The 26,285-nt window shown below is 35.1% G+C and overlaps 1 protein-coding gene across 6 annotated transcripts in view; it reads right to left on the minus strand.

The window, feature by feature from the left end:
• The window catches only part of NOL4 (nucleolar protein 4), a 409,767-nt gene that overhangs the window by 290,688 nt on the left and 92,794 nt on the right, over positions 1–26,285 (minus strand). For 3 of the 6 annotated variants that reach the window (XM_036824082.1, XM_036824085.1, XM_036824083.1), the window contains exons 2-4: positions 22,753–22,902; positions 2,539–2,650; positions 1,389–1,501 (exon numbers count right to left, since the gene is read on the minus strand). In XM_036824082.1, the coding sequence (XP_036679977.1) occupies positions 1,389–1,501; positions 2,539–2,650; positions 22,753–22,902 (375 nt within the window). Of the gene's footprint in view, positions 1–1,388; positions 1,502–2,538; positions 2,651–21,707; positions 21,771–22,752; positions 22,903–26,285 lie in introns of those variants that run through there. The other 3 variants (XM_036824087.1, XM_036824086.1, XM_036824088.1) reach the window with 2 other exon arrangements.

Raw genomic sequence — 26,285 nt, forward strand, 5'->3', positions numbered from 1 at the left:
TTAGAAGCCAGAAGGATTTAGCATATGTGGACTCTATTGTTGGCACAAAGTTGATCTTACTTTTTGGCCTAGAAATAAACAGATCAATATCTAAATGAGTTTCCTACAAATAATTTGACAGCTTTAACTAGTTTATGAGTTTTTTAAAAGATTTTCAATTATGTGATGACTCATGGGAATAATATTTTTATTCTCAGGGATGGATAACCAGTAATATTTTCTTAATTGTCTTTCCTGTCTTTGAATGATTTTATTACTAGTTATTCAATCATTTATATACAGCTATCTAATAATATGGAATCTGATACTGCCACTGCCCTAATACAGATATTCTTACAGAATGTACTTTTCATAAAATCTTGAGATAAAACAATTTTTATAAACATAGTTTTGAGATTAAACCTGCTCACATAAAGAGGAAAATCAAAAATTTGATTTGTGTTTTATGAACAAAGTTAACAAATTGTAAAAGAATTTAGTAATATCTCACCAAATAATGCTATATTTAAAAATAAATATTTAACCACATTTCCTGTTCTAGAGAAATTTCAAAAAGGAGAGAATGTATTAGCCTGAGAAACTATTCCTAATATAGTTACTCTGAATGTGTATATTAACTAATGGCTACTAACTAGTTAAAAAGGATTTACTAAGCCCATATTGTTATAAGTGTTTTGGGGAATATACACAGGGTATACATATATAACTTAGTCCCTGCCTTTGAGATACTTCAACCAAACTGGTGAGTTAATTAATATCGTAGAGAAGAATATTAAACAAATATGCATTTAGTATCTAATATACGCCAACAAGCACATTGCTAGACTCTTACTATACAAATTAAATAATTTGAAACATCAAAAATCTCTAGTTAAGAAGAATCACCACAAATTGTAGAAAATGCAGAGAAGTAGACAAACACTTAGGATAATGATTAACTGAAAAACAACTTTAAAATATACACAAGATTTGGATGGTGGGGAAATGGTTATATTTGAAATACCTATGAAATTGAACTTTCTGATTTCCAGGTAAAATAGCCTTAGTACTAAAACTTCCCTAGATACAGACTCATTTGGAATACTTTCCCCTGAACTTTCTAGCACTTTACCTAGGTTAGCTCGATGGTGGGCTATTAAGGAAAATGAATCTTTCTGGGGAATGAGCAAATTCCCACACAGCAGTAAGGCAGAAGTGGTAAGATAGGGTATCTCTGTTGAGGACTAGAAATTTCTGCATATTTCTCTATCTGTGCAGTCCTAGTGACACTCCTTTCATTAAAAATAAATAAATTACCATCTTCAAAATGCCGTCATGCTTAACATGATAGTCATGGTTATCAAACTTCATTCTGACTTGTGACATAAGTGTAGATATTTCCATTTTACCTCATCTTGCTGTGAGTTTAGCAGCTGCAGTTTCATGTGCTTCATATAGGCCATAGTAATTGGCATGTTGTAGTCAATCATGCTGGTCACCAAAGTGGGAGGTTTTCCATTATCTGTAATAAAACATTTTTAATGGGTAATGAAAGTGATACTGCCTTCTACCTGTAATTTCAGAATGATCCAATTTGTTCAAATTGAAATAAGATTCTAGATACCAAGTGTTTAGGAGATTGGTAGCATTAGAGATGGATCGTAGAAAAAATAAATAACTGGTAAGATTCAACAAAGGTGTTTTGGGACAAATTAGCGCTATGGATAAATTTGTTATTTCTAACTACAAGGGGAGATTTTTGATATCCTGGATAACAATGAGTGAAGCTAATCTAGTGATTAAACAAAATTATTGGTATTTTTGTATTTTTCTCCTTTGCTGCACACTTACAGCAAAGGAGTTTTTTTTTTTTTTTTTGGTCGTGCCGTGTGGCATGAGGGATCTTAGTTCCCTGACCAGGGATCAAACCCGTGCCCCCTGCAGTGAGTCTTAACCACTGGACCACCAGGGAAGTCCCCACATTTGCTTTCTACATGGACTACTTGAGCTCAAGAGGAAATTTACTTTTTATTTTTTGCTGTTCCACCCATCCTCCAACACAAGGGAATAGGCTAGCCTAAATGTATCTTTGAGATTAATCTCTGAGAGAAACTCATACATTAGGAAAATAATCCAAATAATTTGTAATGAAAGCCAAAGACAAATTATAACTTTTTTGTAAAAATTTTCAGTGAAAGAACTCCATACTATTCATTACTTTTAGAAATAAGAAATTGGTAGATTTAAAAGAACACAGATGGAACATCAATTTCCTTGCTGAAAATATCTAAAATACCATGAAATACACACAATAAATGAAAATTAAACATTATTATAGGAAAAAGTTATTTGCTACAGTCAAAACTGCTTTTCTTCTGAGAAAGGACACTGAATTGCTTTGTAGTGAATCTTCAACATTCACTGTCTCCTGCTTGAATACAAGAGACGATCTGACTTGTTAAACTGTTTCTGTCTATCACACTCTTATAAAAATGTGGGATATAAATTGCCATTATGAATAAAATTACTTGAAATCTCACTATTTGACACTACAGCTACCTTTATGATCTGTTCCATCTGGGTTTAAATGCATTCTTTTCTGGCACTCTGAGCAGCTCATTAGAAACCGTGTCACCGCTTCTCTTGGTAGGAAGGCATAGCTCTCTGAAATCTGAAATGATTCACAAAATAGAGGTGTTATTATATAAGCTGACTGGGCATGATTCAACAGAAGTGATCATTGTATTTCCAAATAAGACGCATTATTCCATAATGGCAGGAAGCACAATGAAAGCATGCACTGCATACCATGCATCATTTCAAGAAATATCTATCCAACTGGATTGCATGTCTCTTAATAATCGCTAATAATGCAATGTGGAGGAAAAAAATCAACCACATCTGGATGGAGATCTGTTTATATTTCTGCATTTCTTTTAGGAAAAATAATCACAGTGTACAGATACTCTAGTGAATTTTCCTTATTAAAATTTGCCCACGATTGTTTTGGCAATTAAACTTATTGCTAGCACTATTAAAATTTTATCCAATTTTACATATATTTTAAAAAATTTAGCCCCAAGGTGAAACAATAAACTTTGGATTTTGCAGTAATAAGCATTTCTTCCTTATTGCTTTTCAAAGTACTTTAAGGAAAAATAAAAAATAATCTGAACAGAACTCATGTATCTATTTACTGCAGTGAATCATCCCTTCCACAGAAAATGACACACTTGGAATGCATTCTGGCCACCTATTTCAGTTGTTATTTTATGTCAGTTTTTCATAATTTATGTCCACAATAGTTCACACTGATTGTCAGAGCCAGCTTTTCCAGTGCCCTATACAGAGCTTCTCTTTTCAGAACCATGATCTAGAATCAAGTTAGAAATCATTACTCTTGTCAGTGATTCTTTAAATATTAACTTTTCAAAAACCAAGGTATTTCTCTCAAGAAAGCAAAGATTTCTGAAGTGAAACTGATAGATTGTTAAACATCTCTAAATAAAAGCTGATGGTGTTGCTAAGAAGTCTGATGCAGGGCATTAGTTTCCCACCATACTGGCACTGACACTGGTCCATGAAATATGAGGTAAGCAAAAGGAATAAGTGAGTTGTAAATTAGACATAATTGCCATAGACGATTCCTCAGGTGCACGCAGAGCTGTTATGAATGTTGATGTATTTTAAGCTTGTAGAAGGAAGGAAAATATGCAACTTGCATATAATTGAGTACAAATCTGCACCAATTCCATTAATGGTAATGGGGTTAACTTTTGCTGGAGCACAGCATCGAGGAAACCTCATATATTAAAATCCAAAATTGTAAAGCATATTTTTCCCTGAATTTCATGTGAAAATCAGTTCACATCGCTTAGCCTATCTCTTTGACTCTCAGGGAAAAGAAGCCGTAAGAGAAGGAACAAGTCTACAATTAAAAATCTGCCATGGATGATGCATACACAGGTAATCCACAGTCAACTCTACTGGGATTGGAATATGAAACTGATTTTTAATATAACTATCATTTGTAAATTAAGGTGTTGTCCAGTTAAAAAAAAAAAACAACAAACTTCCTTGTACTATACAAGGAATTGCGGGAGAAAAGAAGCAGAGCAATTTGAAAGTATTTCATCAAAATATTTTATATTAGCTATTGAATAAAGAAATACATAAATGCAATATAAATGTTCATTCATTCTCGCTCACTCTCTTTGTCTCTTCACACACACACACACACACACACAAATTTGATTCCTATTCATCTATTTTTACAGAGGGAACTAACACTTTAGTCTGATTTATTTATCTGATTAGAGATCATTTTTTCTGACTCTCTGAAAACCTATTTTACAATAATTCAGAAGTTGAGTCTCTGAATTCATGCCCAGTCTGACACTTCATATTTTAACTCACATGGAATTATAATCCATGGGAACTAATAGAGCTGACCAGTAAATTCATTAACAAACAGGATTTGAGAAGAATGCTCCATTGATTTTCATAGAGGATTTCTATTAAGGCTTTTCTCTCCTTATATAAAAGAGAAACCATCAATTGAAAAAAATAGCCAACTGGTGGAGTTAAAGAGATGCTGCATTTGCTTCGACGGTCCTGATGCTCTCCACAATCTGCTCTTTTCTCAGTGCTAATAAAGCACTTATGTAGAAATCCCTTCTAGAGAGCTTTATCATTGACCTGACTCAATTGTATTATGTGTCCTAGCACTACTTAGCTCCAAATCAATTTTTTCTTGGAATCGTTAATCATATTATATTTCCTTTATACTTTTACTCTGAAAAACAGGTTACCTGTATTGACCACAAATATGTTATATAAGTGGATAAATATGCTATGTGTACATGTATGAATGAAATAATATCAAGTCCCACCTTGTATCTTAGAAAAGATTTTTTAGTAAGTATTATATCACATTGTTCTCTGTGGTCTTATTCTGGGCATGTCACTATATGTTATATAAGTGGACAAAATCCCTTATTAGGGGGTACTTTCTTGGTGTTCAGAACCCATTTATAGGGAGACCTACTGAGACACCCCCGCTCTCAGCAGATCTTTTCTACCCCACCTCATGTTCACTGGGACCCAAGGATCTCAGAGTCTTCTTAGGCACAGGGAGAAGAGACCCTCACAACAGGCTCTTCAAGTCTCACACTCATTTCTTTTCTTTTTTTTTTTTTTAGAGGGAGTATTTCTTTTTTAATTAATTAATTAATTTATTTATTTTTAGCTGTGTTGGGTCTTCGTTTCTGTGCGAGGGCTTTCTCTAGTTGTGGCGAGCGGGGTCCACTCTTCATCGCGGTGCGCGGGCCTCTCACTGTCACGGCTTCTCTTGTTGCAGAGCACAGGCTCCAGACGCGCAGGCTAAGTAGCTGTGGCTCACGGGCCCAGTTACTCCGCGGCATGTGCGATCTTCCCAGACCAGGGCTCGAACCCGTGTCCCCTGCATTGGCAGGCAGATTCTCAACCACTGCGCCACCAGGGAAGCCCCTCACACTCATTTCTGAAACAATATTTCTCCTGCCATGGAGGTGAAGAGGGAAAATGATTCCTTTTTCTTTATCTAGGCTCTTTCCTCTCCAGCCTCTTTGAAATTAAGGGTCCTGGGCAACCTTCACTGCTGAAGTTCTCAGAACATTTTTAAACAATGAGGAGATGTCCTTTAAAAGTTCTGAAATTATGGTACATTTAAATAATTGCATTTCACAATTAAAGCCCATAATGAAATACTGTGGTTGGTCCTGCCAATATCCTTCCATGACCCCATTCAGAGATTATATGGAAAGCCTACACGAAGACTCTTGAACTTGAGGCCTGAGCTAAATGCTCCTCTGGCTCTTGCTCTAATGAAAGGGTCTGTTTCTGTGAGTGTTTCAAATGCTAAATCAACTTTAAATAGATGTTCATAAATGGTGATAAAATCAGGGACGTGTTCTTCTAGGCTGCCTATTCATCAAAGTCCTAACATTCTTCATACAATATGTAAAAGCAGGTGCAAATAAAATATAGAAGGGATGGAAATTGCAAAACATGTTGATTCAGATACTTGAAACACCGTTCTACTAACACTATAATTAATGATATAAAATGCTATAGTCATTCATAAATGTCTATTTCCTTGACCCACTTTTCAAATCTAAACACTTCTCTGTTTCTAAGACAGAAATTGGACTTTGAATATACAGTACAGAACATTTCTAGAACACTAGTGAGGATAATATTCACTTGAAAAATGCATTCTTAGAAATATCTTTATATTTGGGAAAGATAGAGAGTATTTCCTTAGAACTGGTTTATCAACACAGAAATGCTGCATCTTGTGAGTAATACGAAACAAAACATCACATGAATGGATATTAATCTTGCTCCATCTGAATTAAACACTAAAACAAACAAACAAAAGACAACTGCCATGGGACAAGCCACATATATTGCCTGTAACAGAAATAAACATCCAAAGGAAGGACTAGAACATAGCCATACTGAATCTTATAAACCAACGATCTCACACTATTTATCATGTAAATAATTGTGAGGCATCTCTTTCTTAGAAATGTTATTTTCTATGAATCCAGACTTGTTTTCTTCGATTTATGTAATAGTTTTCATCGGGGTTTGCATCCATTATTTTAGACAGTGGCTAAAATAGATTTTACAGTAATTTTTTGACAATGGGATCCACTGGTATAAAGAGGTTAAATGAACTGCCATTGTTACACAATAGAGGGCAAAGCAAAGAGCTGCAACTTGAACCTGGATCTCTCAAATCCTGGTCTGTTTCTATACATTGAAGGGACCATGGTGGGTTCATCCAACAGACAGATTAGACAAATGCATAGGGTCCAAGGAAAGCAGGAACATCAAAATAGATTTTTTAAAAATTTAGTATTTAAAAAAAAAAAAAAAACCCAAAGTATCAAAGTGTTACCAAAGTCAGGACTTGGGAACTTCTTCTTTTTCTGCTATCACTGTTATTTTTTATTATAATAAGTATTATAGCTACAAAGCTCTATATGATACACATATTACAGAATATTGAGCAGAGTTCCCTGTGTTATACAGTAGGTCCTTGTTTGTTATCTATTTAAAATATTCCTGAAACTTGAGTTGTGCCTGAAGATTTGCTGTTGTTGCTATTTTTTAACTTTGAATTAGCTATGGTTGAGGGGTGGGGTGGAAATGCTGTAGCACAACACAATTTTTTCATTGCTTATCATTTCTAAAGACCTTAATTCAACTGTGTATTAGACAACATTGATACTGTTTTCAATGAAAATATTACATTCTAAGTCTGTTAAGACTGGAATTCATCAGTAATGCAGAAATAATAAATTGCATTATCATCCTAAATTAGAAGTAGAAATCACCTCTCCAATTAAATAATATGGTAATACTTCTACATAAAAATAATTGAACTGCAGCATCTTTTGATGGACTAAGCAAATCAGCATCTAGAGCAAAGATAGTATGATATTAGTGATCTAATGATAAACCTATCCACCTGAAGAGGGTATCATGATTAAATCCCATAAGGAGCACTGCTATTGATCTTGCACTTGTAGGTTAAAATAAAAAATTTTAAAAACTAATGGAAATACATTTCTGAAAAGTTTACTGACAAATATTATAGTTGAAAGGAGGATGAGCATTTTTACCTTGCTAATGTCCCTGTCTTCTGAAGGAAGAAGAAACAGTATCTTTTTAAACACTGCAGTTATAAAACCAAATTCTGGCAGTTCTCAAGTGCCACTCACCTTCCCCTCAACAACTTGGTTAAGGTAAAACTGTAACTTATTCAAAAGAACTGATATTTAAAAAATCAATCACAGTCAAGTTAGTTTGCAAATCTCATCTTATAAGTTTGATACTATATATAATTCCTAAAATTTTCTTACATTTACTTTTGAATAGCACAGTTTTATCTCCAGAAATGTCTCCTTTCTTACTTGGATCTGAACATATGAAGCAATATAAAATTAGAAAAAAATTTAAAAATTAATTAATCAAAATAATTTAATAACAAATTGTTCCTTTGCTGTACATTTCCAGACTGTGTGTCACAATTACATGATGCAAGTGTATCTCACTAACTTGAGCCATTAGGTTTTATAAATTAAGAGCAAAATTGATAACAGACAAAAATTTTGAAACAGGACTGCTTGTCCTGTCCCGCTTCCTCAGTCCCAAGCATTCTTCCTCTCTAATTTTAATGGTGTTTAATTTCTGAGCATTTTGAATAGAAAAGCCCTCAAAATTGACTCAGCTTGTCCATAAACCTGCAATTCTCTGGCTCCTGAAATGGCAGAAAATTGACAATTCTCTAAATTAGGATTCTCACTAACTATATGACAACTATTACTTGCTTCGGCTGTTTTACACAAAAGGAAATGCTTCCTAAAAGAGTATACATATGTTTGTTTCCCACTGATGGAGTGCTTAATAATAATTATGCCAAGTAAGAATTTTATATGGATTTTATCATTTAATTCTCACATCAGTCCCAGGAATAGATTACTATCATCACCATTATAATCTCTGTTTAACAGATGAGGAAACTAAGCTTCAGAGAGGTTGTATAATTTGTCAAACAAGGAGAAGAGACAGGACTCATGTGATAATCTGGTTTCAGAGCCTATCTTTTATTCACTTTTAATCACCATATTTTATAGCCTCTCCTGGTCATCAGTATTAAAAATGAAAGAGACTGTCTCATCCATAAAAAGCGGGAATATTAACCTTACAGCATAGGTTAATTATACTAAAATGTTTATAATGTTCCCTGGTGTGAGATTCTTTGTAAGTATAAAATGCTCTGACTGGTTTGAGGTGACCCTTTTGAATACAAGGCCAGTCAAGGGCCCTGTACCTTGTCTCAGGTTACAGAGTTCCACAAGAAGCACATCAGACTGTGCAGTTACAATACAGAGCTCCACCTGGAGGAAATTAACTGACCATCTGTCCTGTTCCAGCAGAACTGACTGCTAAAGTAATGGCTTTGATGATGGCCATTCTGACTGGTGTGAAGTGATACCTCATTGTAGTTTTGATTTGCATTTCTCTAATGATTAGTGATGTTGAACATCTTTTCATGTGTTTGTTGCCCATCTGTATGTCTTCTTTGGAGAAATGTCTATTTAGGTCTTCCACCCATTTTTTGACTGGGTTGTTCGTTTTTTTGATATTGAGCTGCATGAGCTCCTTGTGTAATTTGGAAATTAATCCTTTGTCAGTTGCTTCATTTGCAAATATTTTCTCCCATTCTGAGGGTAATCCTTTGGCAGTTGCTTCATTTGCAAATATTTTCTCCCAATCTGAGGGTTGTCTAATGCTGGAGAAGGTGTGGAGAAAAGGGAACCCTCGTGCACTGTTGGTGGGAGTGTAAATTGATACAGCCACTATGGAGAACAGTAGGGGGTTCCTAAAAAACTAAAAATAGAACTACCATATGACCCAGCAATCCCACTACTGGGCATATACCTAGAGAAAACCATAATTCAAAAAGATACATGCACCCCAATGTTCATAGCAGCTCTATTAACAATAGCCAGGACATGGAAACAACCTAAATGTCCATCAACAGAGGAATGGATAAAGAAGATGTGGTACATATATACAAGGGACTATTACTCAGCCATAAAAAGGAACGAAATTGAGTCATTTGTAGAGACGTGGATGGACCTAGAGACTTCATACAGAGTAAAGTAAGTCAGAAAGAAAAAACAATATCGTATATTAACACATATATGCGGAATCTAGAAAAATGGTATAGATGATCCCATTTGCAAAGCAGAAATAGAGACACAGACGTAGAGAACAAATGTATGGATACGAAGGGGGAAGGGGGGGTGGGATGCACTGGGAGATTGGGATTGACATACATACACTACTATGTATAAAATAGATAACTAATGAGAACCACCTACTGTATAGCACAGAGAACGCTACTTAATGCACTGTAGTGACCTGAATGGGAAGAAAATCCAAAAGGGAGGGGATGTATGTATTTGTATGGCTGATTCATTTTGCTGTACAGTAGAAACTAACACAACATTGTAAAGTAACTATACTCCAATAAAAATTAATTTTAAAAAATGAATAAAGTAATGGCTTTGCAATAACACTGTAACACTGTAACAACCAGGAACTAAATGCAGAGGACTTCCATTTTTAATAGAATATACAAGAAGGAGTGTAAGTAGACTATTTCTAAAGGAATAAGACTTCTAATTGTTCAAAGAAATTCACCAGTAGAGAAGTTATTGTTGCTTTAAGATTTGAACCTAACACATGAGCTGAAATAGAGACATCACATGACATGGGTAAATCATGAGCATTAGCAAAACAAAAAAAGCTAAAATCAAAAGATTTATCAACCAAAATCACACCATTTCGTCCTAAGTTCCCTAAGGTCTTAGCAAAAGGAAAAATCATAATTAATGTTACTAAATATTAGTAATTTGGAAAAGTAGCAGGCAAGTGCTGAATTTCATTATAAGTAACATTCCTCCACAGCTTGATGCCTTTGTCTATAGTGTGCTCCATTTCAGACACCAAGCTTTAGAGCAAAATAAAGTTGGTCTAATCACACTCTTTTTAAAATTACCTTCTCCACCTTTGCTCTATAAAATGAATTTAGAAAATAGAAATAACACCTTTATTTCACTGGAATAATAACATTAAAACTTTTTGCCAAATATCATGCAGTGCACTCATGGAAGAATTTGCCTTCAGGGCCAAATTTTTAACATTTTCTCTTGTGAAACTCTTGAGATTATGAATAAAGAAATAGTCTCCTAATGAAATTTGTTTATCATATCACTATTGTGATATTTAATATTTAATACTGTGATATTCTATCACAAACCACCTGCAATGTACATAACTGGATAACGAAGCTGTAGAAAATTTATTTTTAAAAACTAATAAAATTAAAATGTAATTGAACAGAACCTATAAATCCAAATGCTATTAAAGACCTCATATGTCCTGATTCACAAAGACACCATAGTCCAGAGAGACCCCTATCTAAGGAAGGGAAGTCTTGTTTATGGGCACTATCTCCAGTTCAACAAGGGCCACTCTGTCTTTACCTGGTTTATACACTGTATATTTTTGAATACATCTGAAGAGAGGGAATTAGGAAAAAAAATACATATATATATATACACACACACATATCATGTACATATAAAGCTTTACAAACACTATAACATTTGGCCCAGATATTTTTATAGATTTGTTACAAAACTGAAAAGTCCAGCCAATGGTTTTCTCTTATATTTATATGGATTCTCTTTTACCCATTTCATGCATGAGAAAAGGTAAGCGGCGAACATAATTATATTTCTACAGAGGAATTTATTAATCTGGGGAGTTGCACATGGAAACAGTCTTACGAAGATGAAGACATTTTTCATCTAAACATTTATTTACTGAACAAATATCTATTAAGTGCATAGGCACTATAATTATCCCTGAATACTGCGAGATATGGTTCTACACCACTAATGTGCCCGGCTATAGCAAATTATTGGAATCACCTGTTGGTAATTGTTTGGTTAATTTTGAAGAGATTCCGAAAAATGCTTTGATCAGGACTCAGCATACTCCTAGGTTAAAAAGTGTATTCATAGCAATAATCAATTAGACAAAAAGCCAGACATTTGGCCTGCCTGATCAAATTTGCATGTACTCTGGCCCTCAACAATTTTTGCTTCCAAACCCTAACTACTATTTCAGAAAGACTTCCTGTTTAATTGTATCTATTTGACCTCTAAACATCTGATAAATAACCAAATGAATTCCTGTACCTTAACAATATTTCCAATACTGAAACTAGGATGCTGCCAGATTTGCACTTCAGCTCCAAACGTGCCACTGCCCCACTGGTGGCAGATTCTCACGTTTTGGTTGGGTTCCTAACAATCCCGAAGTATCGCTTGTTTTGCTGCACTCTGGTACTGTTATCACCTACTCCAACATACTATTTTCAGTTCATATCACTGTCTACTATTTCCCTTCATTCTTCTCTGAGTACTTTCTATATATTCAATCATCACACCCATTCATCAGCTTCTCCTGTCTTTTTCATTTAGTTAAGGGGGAAGGGGGTGGCCTAGCCCAGTCTGAAATATCTTGGGTTGCTTTTTAAAGAATATTAAGGTTCCTAGATAAAATACAGCACACACCATTAAGTGTGAATTCCAGATAAACATGTGATATTGGGAATAACTTATATTAAAAATTATCATTTATCTGAAATTCAAATATAACTGGGCATCCTGTATTTGTTAAATCTGACAACCTTATACGGTACATTTATCTAAGATGAATGAAAATATGGGTTAGAGCCCAAAGATAATCTTAAATTTGGAACAAATTGTTATGTCAGGAAGATCTAAGAATATACCAAGAGCAGAAGTGAGAAGCAGGGTAGGTAGAAGTGATTATTGGGCATCTGCAGGCAATCTGAAATCAAAGTGCCCATTGAAAGCAATATTTTCCAACTTTTTAGACCAACAGCACAGGTAGAAATACATTTTATATCATGAGCCAGCACATATACACATTTCAGCAATAAAACAGACCATTTCTATCTTCTTCTATTCCATTTTTTAAAGTTATCACAACCCACTAAATTGGCTTGAAAACTCACTAATGGGTTGTGATACATAATGTGAAAAACACTGGTCTAAAGCAGAGGGATGCAGCCTGTCAGTCCAAAGATATTTGCTGTGGTGTTGAGAGAAGATGGTAGTTATGTGGTCAAGTTTAAAATGAAGGCTGCAAATTCAAAGGAGGTCTAAAGCAGGCAGGACTATTATTAGACAGTTCGGGTCAAATTTTAGACAGCTAAAAGCAAGCTGGAAATCTGAGGCAAATGCATCAAATGAAGAGAAAAAGGAATAAAAAGTGAACGAGGTGCAGTCTGAATCCTCCAGGGATAGGGTAATGGTACAAGTGCGAGGCAAGAGGCAAAGACAGTGAACCTGGGCCAAGGCACAGAAATCTGCTATATGATGAAAAGAAACTAGAGGAGGAAAACAGAGAGAGGTAACAGCATTCCAGGGCAACATCGTATGAACTGGGCACCACATCACCATGCATTAGTACATCGAGGTGTAGGCAAACAAGAAATAGAACGTGATTTAAGTCAATTATAGCTAATTCCTTTTTATTAGAAATAGTTTTTGCTCCGCTGATAACACTTCAAATTTAGCTATATTGCTTTGCAGAAAATAACTTTATTTTCTATTGTTTTATCTTACTTATAATGATGAACATCTTTAACTTGGAGTTGTATTTTACAATTATTAAAACAGTCATCAACTGAGCAAATGTGACAATATCAAAAAGAGAGAGAGTCCAATAATCTGGAGGTACGTCTCCAAAGTTGTGGGTAATGTTTTTGTGTCTCTTTTTATGTTAGAATAACTGGCTGTTAAGGAACAGATTGTCATAACAGAGAATTCTTACATTAGATGAAAAAATGAGCAGATGGGCACTGAAAAAGTTTTTCTTCATACGTGACTCCTAATAGTAAAATAAAGAGAATTTTTAAATGTTGCATGTAAATAAAATGACTCTGCAAAGCAAATATTTATACAATTACTTGCAGCATGAATAGCTACATTAAAATATACAATTACACACATGGAAGAGTGGGGAAATGACTCCTTCTCTTGATGTTTCCTGAAGAAGGTATATTCTGTGATATATTAGTGTTTTTGCTGGGGCTTAGGGGAGAACAAGTTGAATCCAACCTTTCTGGTCTAGAATTCAGTGGCATGTTCAAGCTCTCCTGGGCTCCTGTTGCAGCTTCCTTGGTTAAACATTACCCTCACTAAGCCCTGCTAGGCAGTGGGAAGACAGCACTTCTTTTAAAACAGGTAGCCAAGAATACTGCTGCCACAGTCACTTAAAGCAGGCAAGATTTAGCCATCTTAGGGGAAACGGAAGAAAAATGGAGGTTAGGCTTCACTTTTCTAGGGAGTACAGTGAGTCGCACAACCCTCATATGTTTGTGAAAACTACAGAGTCTGTGAGATGGTAATAATGAGATAATGGATGCAGAATTCGTTGTCTGGATTCTTCAACTGCTCCACAACTGGCAAATAATGAACACATTTTTCTGAGATGCCAAGTAAAGAACTAGCCACATGGTTTCCTTTGGAAAACGTCTCTCAACTTGGGTGTTTACTGTGCTCTAGAGGTTGCAATAGGGAAGAACAAATCCGGCTCCATATTAGATCTGCTCCTTTTACGTTAACCTTTGTGCTCTGTTGCCGGTGCTTGGTCATGCTGGCCTTGCGCCTTTAGTAAAAGAATGTTGCCTATAGCCTGAAATATACAGGATAGCCTATTCTCAAGGCTCTGACCTTTAAGAGTCCATTCATACAGAGATAAAAAGTTGCAGAACAGAGCACAGCATTTGTCTTGTCGGAGGTGTGTAGAAACATCGTAACCTGACCTAAGTGGACCGCTACAAGAACAAAGGAATCCGACACCAAGAAGTTTGCAACAACTAACCACACCCCTCCCTCACCTTGCCTTTAAAAGTGCTTTACTGAAACCCTTCCAGGGGTTTGGGAGTTTCGGGGCAGGGCACAAGCTACCCGTCTCCTTGCATGGGCTTCCAATAAACCTTTCTCTGCTCCAAACTCCAACGTTTTGGGTTTTTTGGCCTCACCATGTGTCGGGCACATGAACCTGTGTTCAGTAACAAGGTGACTTTTGAAAACGGAATAACTGGGACTTGTGTTGCTGCAACTTAGACCCCAGGGGTTAAGGATAAAGCTCTGAGTACTTGGGGCAATGCCAACTGTCTGACCCCAAAGTCTATAGTGCCCTATTGAGAAATATTGCTTTAGACTACACAAATAACTATGCAAACTAATGGATACATATAACAAAAGATATCACGTTAATATGTTCTCCACTGAAGAAGTAAAACACACCAAGACAGAAATTTCTTGGTCCAAATTCCAAATTCTCAAAATCTGTTTCTTTCATGATTCACCTCCTTTCCGATTGCTAGGGTTAAGGAGCAGAGCAATGCTCAAATACGGCTGTGATGTGGGACAGGACATTCCCAGAAAAATGAAGGTAGAGGAGAGGACGAGGAGTAGAGCAGATAAACATAAAAAACAGGTAAAGGCTTGTCACTTGTTACTTATGATGAACTGACTAAAATTGCAGCAGATGAAGTTAGTGAATAACACTTTCAATTCTGGAAAAGTCATGAATGAAGACATGGGTGTGTGTTATCCTTGGGCCACTGGGGATCACAGATGATACAAAGAAATAGACCTCTCAATATCTAGTTAATAGAAAAAAGTCTGTTTACAGCATCTGTTACCCCCCAAACAATGCCATATTTTTTTAAAAATCACATTGCCTCACTATCATAATATCATGTTTGAAGCAATTATTAAGTTAAAACCTTTACATACATTATTATGAGCCTCAAAGCAACCCTAAAAATAACACATGCCCAAATCACACATATAGAACTTACCTAATCAGGATTTGAACCCAAGTCTAGCTGACATCAAAGCTGGCACCATTTTCTTTCTATTACTTCATACCAATAGCCCATGTCCTAGTCCTCTTTCCTATTATATTTTATCCCAATTAAATACATATATAGGTATTTATACAGGAGCATATACTGTAAGAAATTCAGGAGATTTTATTTATTACATCATCACAGTACCCAGGAACCTCTGGATCTGAAGAGGAATCACCCACTAGTAGGTACTAATCTTCCAAGTAGTTTTAAAAGCTGCATTTCCACATTTTCACCACAAGGGTGCACTGAAGTAGCAATTTATCAGGCTGGACATGAAGAGTTAATGCTGTTTCTCCAAAAGGTTAATTCCCTTTCAAGGAATATACCTAGTCACAATAATACGAAAATTATTAATGACAGGGTTTGTGACATTAGTTGATGATAAACTGGTTTGGGTGAGTTATGTCTTTTGACGGTCTCTACTACCTAAAAGAAAGGTTCTGAGTATACAGGATTTGTACTGTTACTCTGCTCACCTGTGATAATTCTCACTACACCTATATAAGAAATAAATCAATTTTGGTGAATGGCAGAACACTATTCTTCTCTTTTAAGATTGTTATTTAATAACTCTAATTCTCATGCCACTGATTTATTTTTTCCTTCTGAGGTGATTTTACACATCTGACTTCTTAGTCTGAATAATATTTTTAGTTATCTAAAACAATGAGGCTGTTCCTACATAAATGTAGGTTTAATATTATGTGCACCATGTTTAATAGCTGTTCAATATTTAGCCAGAATCACCTTTATAAAACTTATTATGTGTGTGGGGGGATATGTGGATATGGGTGTGCAATCTGATAAGAAATAAACCAATGTGTGGAAATGTAATTGATGTGTTTACATTCTGCCTCTAAGATGATAGTATAATTTAATGCAGCATCAAAGTTTTCCCTGAAAAGCAAGTGGGAAGCACTTGTGTTAAATAATTTTGTTATCTTATTCATAGCCTGCAAAATTGCAGAAATCCAGGGTGCTGTTCAAGGTAAACATGAGTTGTGTAGTGCAGGGTCTTTACAGCCACGGGCTACAGCTCTGATCTTATTTCATTATCTCTATTTATAGTAACATCTTTATACTACTTAGTTGGTATCAAAAAGGCAAGGACTTCACAGAGGTGAAGTAAATTTTTTCCTTCAACGAGTATCTATGGAATACTCTACCATAAGACGGTTCTTTTACTAAGCTGTGATTATACAGTAATATGAGAAACAGACATGGTCCCCCACCATTAGGGACTACAAGATTTTTTTTAACTTTGACCCTAGCTATAAATAAAGAAAAAAAAGAAAAAAATTTTGCCATTTGCAGCAACATGGATGGACTTGGAGGGCATTATGCTAAGGGAAGTAAGTCAGACAGAGAAAGACAAATATTGTATGATATCACTTATGCGTGGAATCTAAAAAATACAACTAACTAGTGAATATAACAAAAAAGAAGCAGACTCACAGATATAGAGAACAAACTAGTGGTTACCAGTTGCAGGGGGAGGAGCAATATAGGAGTGGAGGAGGTACATACTACTGGGTGTAAGACAGGCTCAAGGATGTACAATATGGGGAATATAGCCAATATTTTGGCTCATCTTGAGCCAAAGCTCAAGATATTGATGAGCCAATATCAACTCATCTTGATAACATGAGTTCTCAACTTCTATAAGATACATGCCAAAGGCTATTACTCATGATGCCACACTGGGATTCACACAAAAGTCAGGACGATGCTATGCTACTTGGAACATCAGTAGGTCTATGTATGGCATGTCACACAATTCTTTCCTATCTATTCTTGAGTTAAACCCAGCTAAATATGAGAGACAAACACATGTACAAAATGATCATACAAAATGTCAATGACTGCTATCAGCCTAATTTATTCTATAGCTTCTCTTGCCCAAGGATATTTGAAGTCCATATAAAGATATATAGGTCAATGCTTTAATCCAAAGAAATTAAATTCTAATTGTAAAACTTGAGTCATTGTGATAGGGAAGGGAAATATATTCAGAGAGCAAGGCGTTCCTGGTACTAATCACAGAAATAAATATAACCCCCTATATTTCAACAGTGTCTCAGATTATAGGACTATAAGACAAGCAACACTGATGTTCACAGGATCATTTATGTTTACAACGAAATTTGAGGTGTGGTCACATCTGTTGCACTGCAGCTTAAAATCACATTATAACTTAAGTAGCCATCCGTTGACAACATGGTTCAGATTACTGCAAAATTTTTAACAAAAATGGAGAGCAGTGAAAATCTGCTGACACTTGAGAGTCATTTTTATGGACTTTCTTCTTATATCGTTATTTTAAAATCCTAGATATAGGAAGTCTAAGGACTACAGATCCTTTTCGTGATTATTACCATCATCATTATTATTATTTATAGGAGAGCTCTCTAGATGATAATGAAGCCAAAATCTTCTATCTCTCTGCTATGCTCATCAGCCAATCTGCTTTTTCAAGAGCGGGAGGCATTTCCCTATGTTTGAACATTTCTTGTGCCAACCTATTTGCTCACTTTGGTTACTGTTTTCCTTGTGCCCCTTCCACAGTAATGGCTCCACACACACCATGAAAACTGCTGTAATTCCTTCAGAGCTGGGAAAAAAACAGAAATATAGTCCCCTCATTTTATATGTGCGAAAACTGTGGCCTAAGTCAAAAAGAGGGTAAATTAATTGCTAGGAACTCTCGAATTTTAATTTAGTGTTATTTTTTTCACACCACAATGGCTGCAAATTTTGGTCATTGGCCTCATTCTAAGTTGACAAGAATTCTGGGAATTTTGACATAGCAAACTAGCCCAAATGGTGCAAGTTAAAATACCCCATTTAGCAGTAGAGACACTGAACCAATAGATATTAATAAAACAGAACAGGATAAAATGACACTAACTGAAGTTTTAAGGTTAAGAGTTGTAGACCTGCTAGCATAAAGACTTTTCCTTTTTAACATTCAGAGTAGGGATACAGACATTCTCCCTAATATATTATTTTTCTACAGCATGTCCCTGGAAAGGAATATTCTATTCATATTGAAAGCAAATTCTTTAAAGAGATCCAGTTTTAAAATTTTTCAGAAAAGCAATTTAAAATTAACGTAAGACTGAAACTTGGGTAAAAGCAAATGAAATAACTGAAATTCTCATAAACTTCATCTAGCAGGAGAGCTCCTAAACACAGGTACCCTGGCTTCTTCCATGCTTCCCTTCAGCCCGGTCAAAGCTTGGAGAACAGTTACACTGTGGACTGCCAGAGATAGTGACATTTATAAGATGTACATAAGAGAATGCCTAAGTTATTACTATTCCTCTCTCTCCCAACACGGAGGCATTGGGGCAAGCAGAAGAAATTACATCCATAATTATAATTAGGGCAACGATGGAACTATGTTGATTGTCCCGTTTGTCCTTCTACCTGGAACATGACTAGTGATTGGATAAAGGAGAAAAAATATTATTCAAAAGTTGACCATAAGGAAAGCACTTCATGCATATTAACTCATTTATTTTGCCACACCATGCATATCGTTATCTCCCTCTAAACAGGAGGAGAAAAAAAGTAAATAATTGGCCAAAAGTGACACAGATAGGAAGTACTAGATTTGAAATTTGAAACTGAGTTTGTCTGGCTTCTAGCCTATTTTCTTTTAGCTGTAGCATATGCTCTCCACTCAGAATTAAATGAACGTAATTATTGGCAGCTATGTATGTGAGTAATACATGTAAACTTACTGTATCACACCACAAGTTGTGTGTGTGTGTACATATACACATATATATGCAGACTGTTCTCTCCACTGAAAACACTGACTTTCCCTGCTAGTTCCTGGATTTCCACCAGTTACTTTTATTTTACATGTAGCAAGAAAGAGTTTTGAAACTTTATCTTTAATCGGACCATAACTGAAGAAACCTTTCTGGAAAGGCAGCTGTGCTTTAGCCTGTGATGAAATGCAAGACATAAAAGACAACTAGAGAAGAGTCATATATTCCCTGAAGGTAGAATTCAGACAATAGCTGAGAAAAGTTAAGGACTGGAAGACAACTTCCTGCATTCATGATTTTTTTTTAAACTATGTTACCACATTAATTTTGAAGTCACTTTCCAAATTGCTAAGCACACTTGCATTCAATTTTCAGTAGAAAGATATAGTTAAGTTCAAATATAAGTGATATCTGAATGATTCACACTTCCTCTCCACTCTGTTAATGTAGATAATCAACCCAAAAATATTGAAGGAAACACATTCAGTGCACCAGTAAAGGTTAATATATACACAGGGACAAATGAAGGGGGGAAGAAAAGACCTAAAAGACACTAGAATTCAACAATGACTAAAAAAATTACTTATGATAGCCTTTACATATTCCTAAAATGTGTCATTTTATGTGGATTTTTAAAAAGAGCTCATGAGTAACAGAATATACACCCTCCAATTTTTTTCTCTAGTCAGATCAGATTGCAATAAAATTTAAGTTGTATAACGACTAGATATTTCAAGGAATGATATACTGCAGATAGGTAAAAACAAATAGCATTCAAAAGTTAATCCAATATTAAAGGACCACCATTTCCTGCAGAGTGAAAACATAGAAAGATTTGCAAAAAAGGCAAAGTAAATAAAATGACCGCTAAATCTATTGGTAATATTATCAAGACAAAATGACACGTTTTAATGATTAGTTGTATAAGTATGGTTTCTTGGCCATGTAGGATAAGGGAGAAAAAGAAAGTCAATAATCATGCATGCTCTATGAGCTAATGTGTTAGAAGTAGGAAAAAAATATTAATCTTAATGGGAACCATTATAACTGCAATAGGTATCTAGCTAATTCTACCAGTGACTAGCCAATTCCAGCATTAGTATTGAGAACTAAATTCTGACCCAACAGTCTAGGGCCCTAATAGCACTACACCATTTCATTTCAAATTGCATTTAGTTTCATGCCCCATTAGTTGAACATTTATATTAATTTTAACATTAGACTTAAATTCATTGTGGCGTCATGTGCACAGTTTTGCTGGCAATGAAGCAGTGTTTTCTTCCTTTTTTTTTCTACGATCTATTATTACTCCATGAAATGGAAATGTTTTCTAGTTAGGATTCAGTTGAGAAATACCAGAAGGCAGAAGGTGAGGCCAGAAGAAACCTTCATGATATTAGGAAAAGGTGAGAGTACTTATATGCGGAAACAAAAAATAAACTTGGGAAAGAAAAGAATCTTCAAATAGGACATTCTCAAGAGGGAATGGATGATGTTTCAGATACTATTTATACATTCAAAGTTGGTATCCAGCCCTACCCCAGAATGCAGAAAACATCTTCAAAATGTTAATGCAAAATGATATATGTTGGAAATGTGTTTACCAATTTATTGGAAGTGTTTAGCATGCATTATGGCAGTGGATCAGATTCTCTACATTTCATTTAGGAAAACACCGGGTGAGAGACTTGGGTTTATGTCATATTTCTCTTTTAATTAAAGGTCTCTAAATAAGTGGATTTCAAAGATTAAATCACTTTAAATTGCTTTTGGCACCTAAACAGATTTGGCTGCCACACTATTCCTGACAGTGAAGCCACTTGTTTTTTGTTGGTTTGTTTTCATTGAATACAACTGAACTTATGTATTCCTACCTTACAAAGTCCTATCAAGTTTAGGTAGCTATTTTGTGAAAATGAATTATCATAAGAGTACACAGTTAGTGATATTAGTAGATCAATATACAGTTTTTTTCCCTATTAGTATCCAGAGATACAACCCTGGCTTAGGAGGCAAGCAAAATGAGTATGTTCAGTAACATTAGTCTACACAAAAGTATCTTAAGAAGCTAGGTCATTATCATTAGTCATGATAAAGATGTCTCCTCAGATATGTAAGTCAAAAGAAAGTTTATGTGGCAGAGTTATGTAAGGAAACTTACAATAGTGCCTGCCCACAAACCATGCAATTTGGAAACAGCCAAGAAACAAAACCATAGAGAAGGAGAGATAAATACAACATGTATTAGGGGTTATTATGCAACTATAAAGATTCAATATGACCCTGGAGATATAGCAAAAAATAGTTATGGAAAAGAAGCTATTTCTTATGCTCAGTAGCTAATTTTCAAACATATGTACCTGTATTTGAAACTTTGAGCATTTCACACATTTTTCTGTATCTGAAAAAAAAATGGATCCAGACTGATATTGTGTATAAATATAGCTGAAAACAGTTAATATAAAGGTAGCCAAAAGCAAAGTTCAATAAGAATTCTAAAAAAGGATATTATTCTGATTGCTGATAAAGTATTTCTGATGTACACTTTGCTCATATTGGAAAAGAATAATTTACTGTTCAATTTTCCTAGAAAGGATGAATTATCTATAGTAAGATGATTTCATAAAATGTTTAATTAAATAGAAAACTAGATTAAAGTGTCTAGATCAAACAGTAAGTATAATTAAAAACTTTAGAAATAATATATAACTCCATTTTGACAATATATATTTCAATATCTAACAGTTAGTTAATCTGTTTTCTAGATAATTTACAATAAAAGCATTGTATATTTTCATTTTTAAATGTTCAAGGGCATTAGGCCTATGAAAATAACACATATTTTTAAATAACTTATACTGGAAAATTAAGAAAGGCATACCCTTCAGGGCAAATGTATTTAATATAAGGTAACATAAGAAAAGCACATAAAATTTTCTTATTCATGTGACTATAAGTATTAAATAAGAAATACCTGAACATATTAATATGTTTTGAAGGGGAAGGACTGTTAAGACAATAGTGGTAGTACAAAAGTTCATATGTTCCAGTAGATAATTTATATATTATGATTTGAACACATATTATATATTGAATATATAACACAAATAATCTTCCCATTTGTGGGCATTTCACTGGGACTACCACATTTTATGCATATTTAAAGAAAAGAAAATGATAATGCTAGAAACAGTTTTCTAGCAGTATATGCAATAGACTTAGTGAACATACAACCAAAATAGAATTCAATAATAATAGTTTAAATGTTGGGTGTGACCATGATATAGTCTAATTTATGTTGAAGATAGAATACTCATAACTATTTAACCCATCTTTAATAAGCATATAATATCAAATTTCAAAATGCATGCCTTTTTCTTTTCTTTTTTTGTTTTTTTAACTTACTGCTTTGTAAGTTCTCTTTTGTCCAGCATGTTTCCGAATTTGTTCTCCATTTGGCCCTGTTTCCACATGCATTGAATAGATAATGTCAAAGAAATCTTCAACCACGGCTACCCGCCGCAAAGATAGCTTCTCATCTACCCCTACGCCATCCTGGAAACAAAACCAAAACAAAAAACACAAAAAGGCACAAGATTAATAAAGAAATATGGAAATATGTATTTAATATATAAGGTTGACACAGAAAGTTCATTAGACAAAAACATTTTAATAAACTGATCCAAATCATCTAGATAGTAAAGTTCAAAAAATTATGATTGAATATCTCATCATTTTATATATTATTTACATACAAAACTTTAAGAAACATGAAAAAAGATATTTGGCATAGTTAATCACGCTTACCCATTAATGCCACCTTTTATATTTTAAAATGACTTACTTGTAACCATCAGTGTAACTTTCTTAAATTACTCTGAAATACATTATTAAGGTCCAGTAATTTTTTTATTGCAATAATTTCTTCTAGATATTGATTTCTTATCTAATCAATATCTATTGTGTCCCTGGGTACTGGACATTGTGATTAGAGAAATGAAAGAAATAATATGAAACCTCTACCCTTAATATCATACAATCTAGGAAAGAAAATTCATCTACTCTGCTATCCGTATTAGACTAAGGGAGAGTATGGGTTAAAGGTTAAAAATGTGAGCTCTGGAGATGATCTAGGTGTGAACTTTGGATCATCCACTCAGAAGTTGTATATTTTGTGCAAATCTTTTAAACCTCTCGAAATTTGTTTTCTCACCTGTAAAATAGGGATAATAGAGCCTACTTCACAGACCTGTAATCATTAAATGAAATAATGTATCTAAAGGATATAACCCAATGTTTGGCATATAGTGAACAGTCAATAAATGGTGGCTTTTGCCATTTTGATGATCATGATAAAAATATAAGTCAAGTAATAAGGGAGTTCAGAGAATAAAGATGTCACCTCTTACTGAAGCAACTTCATGCAAGAAACAGAATTTGACATGGGTGGGAGCTGAAGCAGGGGATAAGTCATGGCAGTGGGAAAGACAGCAAAGAGCCAAAAGTTTCCGTATATGACTGAGAAGAATAAATAATAAGTTTGGAATGAGATAAGAAATAAATTTAATCTTACATGGCTGCCACATGAATGAATTCACTACTTCGAGTGGAGGATCCAAAGTTAACACCTAGATATTCTCTAGAGCTCCCATTTTTAACCTTTAACCCATCTGTCCCTTAGTCTAATGCTGACAACACAGTAGATGCATTTTCATTTCTGAAATGAAAGGGTTTCCTACTTGCAAACACACACACACACACACACACACACACACACACTCTCACACAATGTTCTTAGTCAGACCTTGAGGCATAACCTGCAGTAACATGACAGCTTCATAAATGCTGGCATACAACACCAGAAGATGATTAACCTGAGCAAAATCATTACGCAGTCAATGAGTCAAATGGCAAAAGCCTCTCTGAACAGTAGTGCTAGCAGACTGAGCTCACTGCAAAACTGAAAGCAAATCACCTGATGCTTTTTGTTAGCTTGGTTTTTATTTTATTTATTTCTTTCTTCTGGTTTACGATAGGTCTCAGTAGCAGCAGTGCCTAAAGCAGGATATGCAAATAACTATATACATGAAGTTTTACATAAGGCCAAACAGCCAGGCGTTCCACCTTTGTTAAATTTGAAGTGCTCCCTCACAAATTATCTGTGATGCATGTGGTTCCTCACTAGGTTTCAGACCTTTCTGACTTCTCTCCTTTAACATCTTGAGCCATCTCTTCTTCTACACTGGGCTCCATGGATAATCCTTCATTGCCTTATGATGCAAGACCAATCTGTAGTGAGAGGACAGGGAAGCTGCATGAATCACAGCAGTGACCAGCCTGGAAATTAGTTGAAACTAAGAGGATACTGTCAGGGAAGCACCATTTCAGATGTCCACCCACCAGCTCTCCTGGCCTACCCCCTCCTCCTCAGAGAACATCCACTCTTCCTAGGCTGGAAATCCAAATTCTAAGTCCACTGACTAGCAAAACTACCCTCAAAACTTCGTCTTCTTTTCTCTCAGAAATAAAACTTAGAGTTTCCTCTCAGTTCCCTTGCCAGATAACCAAAAATACAGTAATTCTGTACAGTTAGTAAACTATGAGTGATGTAGGGATCATAGCCTATGAATTCATTCCTTCAACATGTATCCTAAAAGTACCAACTACTGTCAAGCCCTCTTTTGCTAGGTGCTGAAGTTATCAAAGTGTATGAGACAAATAACCCAGGTTTTTGTGCTTTTCAGTCTAGTAGAGAAAATATTAAACAAATCATTGCTACGGCTATATATTAATTTCCTGTAGCTTCTGTAACAAATTACCACAAAATGGGTGGCTTACAAAAAAGCAAATTTATTCTCCCATAGTCCTGGAAGCTAGAAGTTCAAAATCAAGATGTTGACAGAGCTGCTCTCCCTTTAAAAGCTCTAGGGAAGAATCCATTCTTTGTCTTTTCCAGGCTCTGGAGGTTGCCGGCATTCATGGCTTGAGGGCATATCACATTGACTTCTCTTTGATGTGTTTCTCCTCTGTGTCTCTCATTTACAAGGACCCATCTTATATGAGGGAATGTAGGGCCTGACCAGATAATCCAGGATAATCTCCTCCTATCAAGATCCTTAACTTAATTGCATCTACAAAGACTCTCTTCCCAAACAAGGTAACTTTTACAAATTCCCAGAATTGGGATTTGAAATCTTTGGGCAGGCATTATTCAACTGACTACAGATAATATGTATCAGAGTACAGAAGGTACAAGTTGTGCTATGGGAGCATATATTGGAAATGGCTTACAATTATTGGTTAACAGTAAACACTCCCTGATTTCAGACTACACTACAAATCTACAGTAGTCAAAACAGTATGGCACTGGCATAAAAACAGAAGCATAGATCAGTGGAACAGGACAGACAGCCCAGAAATAAACCCACACACTTATGGTCAATTACTCTACCTCAAAGGACGTAAGAATACACAGTGGAGAAAAGACAGTCTCTTTAATAAGTGGTGCTGGGAAAACTGGACAGCTACATGTAAAAGAATGAAACAAGAACGTTCTTTAACACCATATACAATCTCATTTACTGTTGCATCAAAAAGAATAAAATACCGAGGAATAAACTTACCTAAGGAGACAAAAGACCTGTACTCCAAAAACTATAAGATGCCCATGAAAGAATTAAAGGTGACACAAACAGATGGAAAGAGATACCATGTTCTTGGACTAGAAGAATTAATATTGTTAAAATGACCATACTACCAAGGCAATCTACAGCTTCAATGCAATCTCTATTAAAATATCAATGGCATTTTTCACAGAACTAGAACAATTAATTTTAAAATTTGTATGGAAACACAAAAGACCCCAAATAGCCAAAGCAATATTGGGAAAGAAAAATGGAGCTGGAGGTATCAGGCTCCCTGACTTCACACTATACTAC

The sequence above is a fragment of the Balaenoptera musculus genome, chromosome 14 (assembly GCF_009873245.2).
Source record: "Balaenoptera musculus isolate JJ_BM4_2016_0621 chromosome 14, mBalMus1.pri.v3, whole genome shotgun sequence".
Lineage (NCBI taxonomy): Eukaryota > Metazoa > Chordata > Mammalia > Artiodactyla > Balaenopteridae > Balaenoptera > Balaenoptera musculus.